At 40.1% G+C, this 13,571-nt stretch overlaps 1 protein-coding gene across 2 annotated transcripts in view; it reads left to right on the forward strand.

Annotated features, from left to right (window-relative positions):
- The window catches only part of LOC114242209 (ADAMTS-like protein 4), a 93,797-nt gene that overhangs the window by 33,334 nt on the left and 46,892 nt on the right, over positions 1–13,571 (forward strand). For both annotated transcript variants that reach the window (XM_089735128.1, XM_089735127.1), the window contains exons 5-7: positions 2,834–2,954; positions 5,026–5,128; positions 5,720–5,850. In XM_089735128.1, coding sequence (XP_089591254.1) covers positions 2,834–2,954; positions 5,026–5,128; positions 5,720–5,850 — 355 coding nt within the window. The remainder of the gene's footprint in view (positions 1–2,833; positions 2,955–5,025; positions 5,129–5,719; positions 5,851–13,571) is intronic.

Raw genomic sequence — 13,571 nt, forward strand, 5'->3', positions numbered from 1 at the left:
AAAAACGCCTTAAGTTCCGTCACCCACTTTCGAATCTCAATTAAATTGGGATCTCAGTTCTGTCACTCTCCAGGCCGGAATGAGAGACAGCTTCGCTTCAGGACGGATAGTGCAAGTTCCTGCTAATTGACAACACGCTTTACTACTAGAAAATGATGATTGAGAATGAATTCATAGCCTTAGAAGTTTCAAGGTTACCCAAAGAGCGATAGAGAGAGGGCTAAGTTTGGAAATTGTCTACGAGATCGAATCAGGAGATATGCAGTAGAATCATGATGACTGTCAGAGCTCAAAGGATTATGAGATTGAGAAAGAGAGGTTATTTTTTAGTGTATAAAAAAAAAAACAAAGCAAAACATTAAATACAAAAAAAAGTACAGTTGGCGGACTTATCGCTAAGAGCGATATCTTCCAGACAACCATCAGGTGGACAATAATAATTTAAGACCGAATTTAAGTGAAGTATTAAGTGAACTATTTAAAACTTTAAGTGAAGTGTTTAAGACTGAAGTGCCATTAGGCGGGGTACATTATTCGTAGAATAAATGTACACTGAGAAAAAAAGTTTTCGGATGACAGCGGTGTAGAGGAAGACGTAGCGTCGGTAGACCTCCCACAAAGTAAGCCTAAGATCTCGAGAACCTACTGGATGCAGGCAGCGCAATACCTGTGTTTGTGACGATCCTTGTGGCAAGCCTAGGTCCAACACTGGGCTGAAAGAGAACTCGTTGTTCTGTCTACGCGTAAGTTTATAAATAGTTAGTGCGCAATACATGATTATCACTGCATCTTTCCCGCGGTGTGGAAAGAAGCGGACGTTATCGGTATACATAAGCCGGGCAAACCGACAAACGAAACTTCTAGTTACCGTCCGATTAGTCTCCTCTGGACGATAGGAAAAATTTACGAACGGCTCCTTAGGAAACGCCTCTGGGATTTTGTTACCGCGAACAAAATTCTCATTGACGAACAGTTCGGATTCCGCTCTAAACACTCGTGCGTACAACAAGTGCACCGCCTCACGGAGCACATTCTGATAGGACTAAATAGGCGTAAACAAATCCCGACCGGCGCCCTCTTCTTCGACATCGCGAAGGCGTTCGACAAAGTCTGGCACAACGGTTTAATTTATAAACTGTACAACATGGGAGTGCCAGACAGACTCGTGCTCATCATACGAGACTTCTTGTCGAACCGTTCGTTTCGATATCGAGTAGAGGGAACTCGTTCTCGTCCCCGTCAACTGACCGCCGGAGTCCCGCAAGGCTCCGCGCTCTCCCCGTTATTATTTAGTTTGTATATCAATGATATACCCCGGTCTCCGGAGACCCATCTAGCGCTCTTCGCCGATGACACGGCTATCTACTACTCGTGTAGGAAGATGTCGCTGCTTCATCGGCGACTCCAGATCGCAGTAGCCACCCTGGGACAGTGGTTCCGGAAGTGGCGAATAGACATCAACCCCACGAAAAGCGCAGCGGTGCTCTTCAAAAGGGGTCGCCCTCCGAACATCACTTCGAGCATCCCACTCCGTAGTAGGCGCGCAAACACCTCCGCCGTTAGTCCCATCACTCTCTTTGGCCAGCCCATTCCGTGGGTCTCGAAGGTCAAATATCTAGGCGTCACCCTCGACAGAGGGATGACATTCCGTCCCCATATAAAAACGGTACGCGACCGCGCCGCGTTTATTCTAGGACGACTCTATCCAATGCTTTGTAGTCGAAGCAAACTGTCCCTCCGCAATAAGGTAACTCTCTACAAAACTTGTATACGCCCCGTCATGACGTATGCAAGCGTAGTGTTCGCTCACGCAGCCCGCACCAACTTGAAATCCCTTCAGGTTATTCAATCACGATTCTGCAGGATAGCCGTCGGAGCGCCTTGGTTCCTTAGGAATGTGGATCTCCACGACGACCTGGAGCTCGACTCTTTTAGTAAGTATCTACAGTCGGCATCGCTGCGCCATTTTGAGAAGGCGGCACGACATGAGAACCCTCTCATCGTAGCCGCTGGAAATTACATACCCGACCCAGTAGACCGAATGGTAAACCGTCGACGTCGCCCAAAGCACGTCATTACGGATCCTCCTGATCCATTAACGGTGCTTTTAGGCACCACAAGCACCGGTCACCGTCCTCGTCGAACCCGTCGCTTGCGACGAAGGGCTCGACGAGCGAACTAACCCATAGACACAGCCCACTGAGTTTCTCGCCGGATCTTCTCAGTGGGTCGCGTTTCCGATCCGGTGGTAGATTCTGCGAAGCACTGCTCTTGCTAGGGTCAGTGTTAGCAACTCTCCGGTTGAGCCCCGCGAGCTCACCTACTAACGTTAGGGTGAAGCTGAAATAGCCTCTCAAGGCTATCAGCATAGGTAGGGAAAAAAAAAAAAAAAAAAAAAACATGATTATCTTAGTACACCAATATTTATTCAACCATTTTGTCCAATAAAAACACAAGTTTAAAAAAAAAAAGTTTGATTTTAAGTATATTATGTGTTTTATTAATACATCTGCCTACGTTTAACATAACATAAGCATTGGGGGAGGGTGATGGGAAAGATGTGCTCCTCACTAAACGTTTCATTTTCCCCCTTTGGCTTTTGATGAGTTCTGTCTCATGCGAGGCTCGGATGTGGGTTGTTGAGCGACAGGAGGTTTTAGTCGGTTCGACTCCGACATACCCCGCCCGCCATCCCTCGTGGAGGGTGGGAGTCCGGCGACTTCCTCCTGACCAAAAAAAAGGCTTGAATTAAGGACTTTAATAATAAAAAAATCCTCTTCTTTTTGAAAGTTATTATTAAATGTTATGTTGCGTGTTTCCTTATTTGTTACAGACCTCGTAATCTTCAAGTGAACAGTAACGAAACGACACCTGTCCTAACAGTTCGAGTTACAAGACAAATCAACAAAGGATGCCTTGGGGTCGACAGAAGGTACCACGAGTGCAACACACAGGTGAAACAAAGCTTTGATAACTTTGAGAATTGGTTGCTACTTTAGAATTGGGTTCTTATTTAAAAAAAACACGTGTGAAACTCCGAGACTGCCGCGGTAAAGCTATTGCATAGCATTTTTATCAACTTATGCAATTATAATTAGACCATGCTATATTTCTGAACATTAACAAAAGCAAAATATTAACGTTCCCCTTCACACTCATTACCTAGACCGCGCGAGAGAGAGATGGGCAGACTTTTCATGATGCAGATACAGTGCGACGTCACGCCACGTGCTTATTTACAAACACTACACAAGCGCAACTTGTGAATGTGTTAAACGCGAGCTACATGGTAGGTGGAGTGGGGGGTGTTAGGTTTTATTTTCGTTACAGAATTTCTTGATTCGGTCGCCACGCTCAAAGCCCGCTATAAAAGTTATGCAATAGTTTAATAAAATTTAAATATTGTATACCTAAATTTAGGTAAATTTTATGAAGCGTTATTGTATACGATAATGTATTTAATAATAACCTTATATAAATCAAGACATCAGATATACAAGACTAATAACAAACGACCAAAGTTTTTGGTGCGGTTCGAATAACTTATTTTATTTGCTGAGGATAAACGATTTTACGATTCACCTGGTGTTAAGTAAATACCGAAGCCCATAGAAATAACAATGTGTCACAATGAATTTGATTATTGGCTATTTTACCTTACAAAATGGAACAGATGATTGCTTCGCAGTAAAGATCCCACAGTGACAGTCCATTGTATCCACGTTAATATCCGTTGTTGCTCTATGGATATCCGATCCAGAAAAAAACCTCTGTGCTCTATGTAGGACGATTATTTACAAGCGAGATGTTCAAAGCATGATTCTGTTGTCAATAATTTAGCCGCGTCACTCAGACGATTTCCATGATCTTCCTTTTCCTCTGATCTGCTTAATTTAATTTCAAATTACTTAAAAATAAACGAAATTTGACAAACTTATAAGAAACGGAAGGTTTACGTTCGTAAATGAGCTGGAAAATTCATGTGTAATAAATAAATAAATAATTTCCTACAAGAAAATAATTTTGTTATAGCAACAATATCATGCTGTAGTCATAGACAATGTGCATTTTTTTCAATTAATAACTCATTTTGTTTCGCTCTGTTAATATGTACCTGCTATCTTATATTTAGATAGCAAAGACGTATACATAATATATATTTTAGTAGGTTAGGGTTAGTAGGGAATGAATATTTTGTACTAAAATCTCTTGTACGCATTTATTTATGTAGATTTTGATTTAGTGATGATAATAAACAGTAGTAAAATTTGCATTTCCATTGTTTAACGACTGTATGGTGTTAAATACTCCTGACACAGAAAATGTGTTTGCCAGTTAATAATGTCACGCTTTTGTTATGTATTTTGTAGTAACACTTTGAAAGTGAAATAGCATTCGACAAATTCTAAAGTAGGTTTATTTACTTTGCCTTTGCAATTTTACAAATAGACCCGCATTTTGCTATATCTTTAATACATATATTATAAGGAAATCTTTTAATGTAGTTTTTTCTAAGTTCTGATATCTAAACTATCATTGCCATGTACCATCCGGCTACGGAATGAGCTCCCCTTCATGGTGTTTCCTGAGCGCTATGACATGTCCTTCTTTAAAAGAGGCTTGTGGAGAGTATTAAGCGGTAGGCAGCGGCTTGGCTCTGCCCCTGGCATTGATGAAGTCCATGGGTGACGGTAACCACTCACCATCAGGTGGGCCGTATGCTCGTCTGCCTACAAGGGCATAAAAAAAAAACTGTGAGACCAATGCTAAAGGAAACCGATTTACGGAAATATCGGTATTCGTTTAATCCTTTTTGTATGGACTGATAGATCAATAGCTTTTACTATCATCATTCTACTGACTTCCAATTTTCATTGACAATTCCAATGACATTGATCATCTCGTAAGTTTCGCCATAATAACCCTACCGGAACTGCCTATAACCAACAAATTTCCGCAAACTTTAACTGGTCGTTACTCCACCTTGTACTACAGTTCTCAATTTTTTTTAATTTTTTGTTTCAGCCTTGTGCAGGAGGCGTTCTAAATACACGCGCAGAACAATGTAGTTCCTTTGATAGAAGACCATTTAGAGGAAGGTTTTACACATGGATTCCATATGTTGACGGTATGTTTAAAGAGTTACAGGAAAGCGAGTTTGTTTGTTTTTTGTTGATTTGATTTTACTAACATTGCTAAATTATTTCATGGTAAGCTAGGTAAGACTATATACATCACGGTATATCAAATAAAATCAAATCAAAATTTTTTTATTCAACATAAATGAAAGTACATACTTGTTGAACGTCAAAAGAACTACCACCAATTGACAGAAACTAGCCTCCGTCTTGAGAAGAATTGACAAGAAAGTCAGCGGACATGTTTTTTTTTTTTAGTATTATATGATATATATTGATGCAGACAAGAATCAAATATGTTTTTAAAATTAAATGTAAAATTACTTTGGACCAGAATTTGGTTGAGTTGTTACGAATATAAGTTCAAAACACCCACATCTATATTAGTAAAGAGTGTAGTACTGTAAAAACGTCGACTTTAGAACTCATATCCTGAGATGGGTGGCGTCACTCACATTGTAGATATTTATGGTTGTAGATATCTCCGTTAACCATTTAACACCAGCTGGGCCTTGAGCTCGTTTAGCCATCTAAGCATTAAAAAAAATGGACCCACCTTAATTTTTCCTGGTTTATTTCAGGTAATGCGCCATGTGCTTTGAATTGTAGGCCTATGGGTCAGCAATTCTACGCAACTCTGTCCATAGTTGACGACGGCACCCCTTGTGCTCAAGACGGACTCCCTGCTATTTGTGTGCAGGGTACTTGTAAGGTGAGTTTAATTATACTAGAGGTCCCGCAGTAGTCGAAATTCGACTATAATTAATTGGAATTGTAAGTTTGTACACTATTATGATTTTATTTTATACAAATTTCGCCAAGACTACACTATAAAAAATATTAACAAAGACAAACAATATTTAATCTATTCTAAATTTGACAACACACGTCAAGAACAAAAGTTTGACAATAAATAGTATGCATGCGTGTGAGCGTCAAATACATGGTATGTAGTGTGTGTAATGTTTTCTTTACTGATTTAAGGTATCTTTTATACATTATTTAAAAAAAAAATTAGCATTGTGCACTTCTTCTCTATATTCTCTATAAGTGTGGAAAATTTCATACTCCTCCGTCCGCGCAATTTTCGTAAAAAGGGATAGAAAGTTTTTGCTTCACGTATTAATATATAGATAAGCAAAACATTCCAAAATTTTATATACACCATTCAATTGATGCTCCATTGTATCTATCGCGAATAAGTAATTTTTTTTAGACAAACCGACTGGCATTTGTTATTTAATTGATTACTGGAGACTGCCGCTGATTACTGGAGATCGCAACGTGAATGCCGTCACCCACTTTGAGATAAGAGGTCTTTATTATGTAGTACGATGTCTGTCTTACTCATCAAACCAGAACGCATTAGTATAAATAAGCAGATTGGTTACACCCGTTCTAACTAATATTAATACATATTATTCTTCGACTAGTAAATATCGGTTGACGATCGTAAGTTGCTGGTACTCGTTTAATAAAATAATCGGTATTCCTTATGCATAGAATTTGTTGATACGCTGTGATGCATTTAAGAAGTTACTAGCCGGATATGACCAAAAATTACTAAGGCACCCAAAATTTTGTAATCAACACCATACAATGACGTATTACTCATGCCGGGAAAAAGGCTTTATGACCTTAATGTATATGGTGTAACTAGATTTAAGCTAAATGATTAGCATGCTTTAAATTTGCGATGAATAGTAAGCGTAGATCCTGTTATGGAACAATGAACTATCACACCGTTTTCTTTTGGTAAGAATCAAGGCAATTTTAAAACTGGTTCAAAGCCTATTCTAGACAAGAATTATAAAATCATGCTTAGACTAGAGTTTTGAAGGTGTATGCGAAGTGGTAACTTTAGTCGAATCAGTTAAACTCACGATTAAATTTATAGTAATTCTAATCTCAAATTAGAAAATTTTCTATCAACAATTTCGTTAAGCATAACAGGAATCAATGATGATAATCCAAATTTTCTTTATAAAGTGATGGTTCCATCTTTTCAATACGAAACGAACCATTTGTATTGTACATATGTTCAATTGAATAGGTCTTGCAAGGTCGATGAGTCCTGATTGTTGACATCTGGGCATCAACGCACATCAATGTTTGCGGTGAACGAATTGGCCCAATTATTCTACAATCACAATAGCCTTATGGGCAACCGCTGCAAATTATCCGCGCCTCAATTGAATCTCAACTACCTTCTCAGAAATTGTGCATTGTCCATTGCACATCGATTTGTTCTAGACCAGAGGAGGCGTTTAGCTTTGTGAACGATTATGTCAGTTTTTATTTATTTATTTTATTTATTTATTTAGACACACCAACAGCAATACACACAAAACATTCAAGCTTAAAATTAACATGTATATAATTAAGTACTGGTATGTAAGCCAGTTATAGGCATGTACAGCAATCTCTTATAACAAACTATGACATGTTACAGCAATTTTACAAACAGCGGAAAAATAGGCTAAATTTTGTTTAGTATGGTTTATTATTAGTTTAGTTTTGTTTATTAGTTTTAGTTAGTTTAGTTTTGTTTATTATTATCTTAGAACTTTTGAAGTTTTTATTTTTTTTTATTTTTTAATGCTTATATGGTTGGACGAGCTCACAGCCCACCTGGTGTTAAGTGGTTACCGGAGCCCATAGACATCTATAACGTAAATGCGCCACCCACCTTGAGATATAAGTTGTAAGGTCTCAGTGTAGTTACAACGGCTGCCCTACCCTTCAAACCAAAACGCATTACTGATTTACGGCAGAAATAGGCAGGGCGGTGGTACCTACCCGTGCGAACATAAAACAGGTCGTACCACCAGTAATTACGCAAATTATAATTTTGCGGGTTTGATTTTTATTACACGATGCTATTTCTTCACCGTGGAAGTCAATCGTGAAAATTGGTTAAGTAAATATTCCATTAGAAAAATTGGTACCCGCTTGCGGGATTCGAATACCGTTGCATCGGACGTCTTATCCTTTAGGCCACGAGGACTTCACGAAGTTCAGCCAAAGCGAAATCGTTAGAGGATTAAAAATAAATAAATAAATGTGTAGTCCTCGATGTTTATAAAATTAGATTGTACAATTTTCGATTTTAATCCTTATGCAAATAATTTCTATAGTTTGGTTTTCCACTGAGGTTATCAAAGGCCAATCCGACCATCAAAGGGTACGAACATCATTATACTTATTTACTCAACATAGAACGGCAACTAGAGAATTATCGGTTGGGCCGTAACCCGTTGGGATTCAATGCATTTCCCGAATGCCATAATATAGTTTCTGATAAAAAAAACACTTTACCACTGTTGTGATTTAAAAATCGATGACACTTTGAGAAGTTTCTATATACCTAACGTATGAACTGTAATAGCCAGTCAAGCCATTCGTACTTAAAATTGAGAGGTTACTGAAAAAATCTTTCGACAAACAAATTGTCGACATCAACTGGAATTACGACTATCTTGAGTTAACTCCTATGGGCACAGATTATTTACTTTGTAGCAACTATGAGAAAGATACCGGGATCTACCGAGTTTCAAAGGGGAATGAAGTATAACTAGTAAATGTTGTACTACTTTGTGTTATAAAACCAGAACTTATAAAATAACAAATACGCTAAATGGTAATTTTTCATGCCTTCAAAATATTATATCTATTATAAATTATCAATGAATTCAGCGAAATGTGATGCTTTATAAAATTATAAGCTTAATTAAATGTAATATAGAGTACAACTACATTTCTACTCACACAAAAAACTGGTAAAATTACTGAATTTTAAGACCAAATTTGATGTATTGGCCACGTAGATTCGTGCAAATCACTAAAATCACATCACAAACATTGGCTGTGATTTGTGCATCGGCATAAATGTCATGAAGGACAAAGCCGTCATAAAAACAACAACCATAACGATATTAAATTGAATCTAAGCTGTGCTCTACTAGTTTACTCTTGACACGATTTGCATCTGCAAATTAAGCTGAATTGCCTATTGGACCTGTGACGTTGCTCTATAAAGCACTCAATCTTTGCTGTAGCAAGGACGCGTTCGTTGTAATCGTAAATTGTCTACTATCATTAAACATCACGTGTCCAATGGTACTCCCTGATTGTTTGTACTTTGCCCTGTGAATTCAAACGTTTCTGTTTCGTCTTTCGTAACGTTGTAAAGTTTAAATTTCAATTGTAATAGTTAAATGAATGGTTTATTTCATGAGGCAGCTGTAAGGTTCATCAAGCTAATATTATTTGATTTTTTATGATGAGTTAACGACTAGTTTGATGAAGTTAGCTCAAACATTACCTATGTTACAATGGTACAGTGTTAGCCACTGATATTGTTCATTGTTGACATGTTGCCTATTTTCATAGTCGTACATGGGCAGATGAGTTAATCGCCTATCTAAGTTTGCGCTAGCGGAACGATCGTCTCACCTTTGAACAAGAACGCATTGGATGGTGGGTCTTATAGTTCGTGATCACAACACGTCCTATCTCCTAGTTCTACAACCAATAACGCAATTCCAAGTGAAATCATATTAAATATTGTGTCTTGAACCTAGAACCTTCTTGTCTTTATAGTAATAGTAATGTAGATTTCATAACATTTCATTATTCATCTCGTCATTTTATTAACGTCTTGCATTTCTGCTGGAAGAGATTTCATATGAAAATAAGAAATATCGTAGTGCATTATTATTCTATTATTATTTACTTTTATATTTTTGAATATCTAATTAAGTTTTAGTTTTACTTAGGTAGGTGCTTACATCAAAAGTATCGCAATTTACCCGCAGGCACTTAGAGTACGACGTAGATGCCTTCGTCATCGGCAGGATCCGATGGCTGGGTCTGGAGGTGGCGCTCGACAAATTTCAGGCCCTATTGTTCCATGAGGCCCAGAGAGGGGTCGCCTCAGGGGGCCCACCTCGTGATCGGAGACGTCCGCGTCGAAATGAGGCGACTGGGTTGCGGTGCTCACTTTGAAAGATTGGGTCGACTGTTGCCGAACGTCGGGGGACCATTGTGGTGCGCCGCCTCTGCACGGGGGTGGTGAGGTCGATGGGACTATACGAGACTCCCGTATGGTGCCACGCCCTGACTCGTGACAATGTAGTGGTGCATCGTTGCGATGTCCGCAGCGCACGATTTTGGTCGGTTCGCGGGTACTGCACCGTCTCGTTCGAGGCGGCGTGCGTGCTCGCCGGGTCGCCTCTCTGGGACCTGGAGGCGGAGGCGCTCGCTGCGAACTATGCGTGGCGATGCGATCTCCGTTCCAGGGGGGAGTCGCATCCTGGCGTGGCAGAAGTTCGAGCGCGGAGGCTTCAATCGCCGTGCCGTGCTTGAGGTGTGGTCTCGCCGACTGACGGACCCGGCCTACGGGTAACAGACCGTGGAGGTGATCCGTTCGGTCCTCATAGACTGGGTGAATCGCGACCGAGGACGTCTCTGCGCCACAAGCTACCGTCATTCTAGCGCGCTGGCACCAGTAAGATGGGACGACGCGTCGGCGACTGCGGCCTACGATGCGGTCCGCGTTGTCGTCGTCGTTGTCGTCGCCAAACATTCTGTGGAAGAGCAACCCAGTTGGGGGTGTATCGCGTTCCGACCCGACAGGCTAGTTCTGACCCAGTAGGGAATCCCGGAACACCAGCATCATCGCCCGGGCGGCCTGGTAGGGCTGCCGTACCGCAGCGACTGGCGTCGTTGGTCGTCGATTATCGCTTCGACGACCCGTCGGTTGGGCGTCCTCGGGGTGGCGCCGCGAGTCTGACTGTAGTGTTGACCGCGGGAACCCCTCTACTCTGACTGGGTTCTGATCCCGGACGGAGATAAAAAGAGTAGCGCTGTCTATGTTTGCTTAAAAATAACCGATTAGTACATATTTAAAAATTGCTTCCATTTTCGCACTTCGTACACAGTTAGCAGTTTTCAATTAGCATTGCGAGTGATTTTCGCACTCTTCACGTATAGAGCATCGACCTCTGAGATTGGTGAAACAAAAATGCATGTTACGTTGTACTGTGTATACTATAAGTACCATGTATATATTATCATGCATGTTCTGAGCTTTTGCGAGGCATGAATGAATGAACAGTGAGTCCCGTCGCGATCGCGGATTACTGTTTCGGTCATTCGAATTCAGCGGCCTTCAAAAGTTCTAGGTAAAATATACTTTTACCGGAAGCCTGTAGTGCAGACCAGGTTCTGGCCACATTATTGATTGATAGACATGGAAAGGTCAGAAAGCCGTTTCATAAAATAGTCGTGACTTCTACCTCATGTCTCAAGGTGGGCGGCATGCACGTTGTGATGACGTCTCCGGTAACCTCAACTACCCCCGTGAGTTCGTTCACTCATCAGCCCAATGAAAAAGGCAGTTTTCTTTGTCTCTGAACATCGGCAGTACTTTTGGGTAGACATACATTGTTTTTAATCATCTATAAATATACGCTTTCATTGTTTGTAAATGTATAAATCTATTAATCGAACCCTTTACGATACAAACAAGCAGAAATATAAGTTTTGTCCTAGCAATTCTTATCAGTAACTAAATTCTTCCTACTGTTTTTATCGTGTTGGACTATTGGATAAGCTCAATGCTCAAATGGCTATAAGTGATTATCTGAGCTCATAAGAATCACGACATGTGTGGCGCCTACCCTTCAAATTGGAATGCATTACGCGGTAGAATTAAGTCCTACCCTTTTAGGCTTAAATCGCAATCTACCCATCAGTAATTAATGCCGCTACTTACTACCGTACCATCGTATGGGAAAACGATTATTCTTAGAGCGTCAATGAAAATAAAATTCGTAACGGTGGAGCTATGTAAATAGGAACCAGTAAAATGAACACTGTTGAGGTGTTAATCTATTATCTATATACCTAGTCAGGTCATAAATTCTGTCACATGATTAATGTAAAATAATTGAAACAAGTTTATTCATTATGTAACCATTCATATACCAAAATGAACTTAACAAAACATAGATTCTTATGACACTAAAGCTTATTCAAAATGACCTCCGTGATTTTGAATACAGGCCTTCAATCTGCGCGGCCAGTCGTCTATCGCAGCACGAACGAGGTCCATGTCAATATCGGCGGCTGCCTTAATCAAGGATGTCTTGAGTGACTCCAAATTGGGATGAGGCTTTGAGCACGCCTTTTCCTCCAAGTGTTGCCATATCTTGTAATCTAACGGATTCAAATCTGGACTGGAGGAGGGCCAGTCATCGTGCCGGATGAAGTCGATTTCACGCGCCGCCAGCCAGTCTTGTGTGCTCTTCGCTCTATGAGCTGGCGCCGAATCTTGTTGGAATACCCAGTGACTGTTATTGAACATGGTATGAGAAACAGGTTCCACAAGGTTCGTCAGGACTGTATTTTGATACACAACTGCATTCGTTTTTACACCTTTCTCACAAAAATGTACCTCTGTTAAGCCCCAATAAGAAACTCCCAACCATACCATGAGCGAGGATGGAAAATGACCTTGTTGGACACGCGGAATACGGTTGCTCACTTCTTCACTACTGTGTGCGTACACCTTATAATTTTGTTTGTTGTAGCTCTCTTCTACGGTAAAAATTTTTTCATCCGAAAAAAGAATTTCCCGATATTTTTTTCCCGCGTACCGCTTCAACAAAGCGCGGCATCTCTTCAGTTTCAGGTCCATTAGACGAGCATTCAAACGATGTCCTGTTTTTCTTCGATATGCCCGAAGTCGATATGCTCGTCTTCATTTAACACCCTTTTCACCGTGGTTCTGCTTAACCCCATCTGAAGGGCCAACAGTATCTGCTTACGTTTGGGATTTTTTTGAATTCGCGCCTTCACAGCTTTTATCACTGCTGGAGTCCTATCAGACCGAGGGCGACCACTTCTTGACCTGTCATCTACACTAGAGTCTTCATTGTATCGTTTGATGGTACGATAAACGAATCTTTTGGTTATATTCAAATTTTTCAGTATGTTAAAAATTTGAATTGGCGCGTAACCGCAACGATACAACGCAATAACTGCAACACGGTCTTCTTTAAGCGTCCACTCCATATTTAAAAATGAGTAAAATTCTAAAAGTATACATTTTTATTTTCATGAAACATTCGAAATTCGAATTCAATAAACTTTTTTGTGGCCAGCATTCTAAAAGAAAAGTTTTTACTGTGTGACAATACTTATGACCTGACTAGTTATATATAAATGAATTGCTGTTCGTTAGTCTCGCTAAAACTCGAGAACGGCTGTACCGATTTGGCCAGTTTTGATCTTGAATTATTTGTGGAAGTCCAGAGAAGGTTTAAATAGAATATTAGATAAATATGAAAATGCTCGGAATTAAATAAAAATAACAATTTTGTTTTTCCTTTGATGTGTCCCCCGTCGGACGGATTCCTTTTGTTTGTT

The sequence above is a fragment of the Bombyx mandarina genome, chromosome 19, assembly GCF_030267445.1.
Source record: "Bombyx mandarina strain Sakado chromosome 19, ASM3026744v2".
Classification (NCBI taxonomy): domain Eukaryota; kingdom Metazoa; phylum Arthropoda; class Insecta; order Lepidoptera; family Bombycidae; genus Bombyx; species Bombyx mandarina.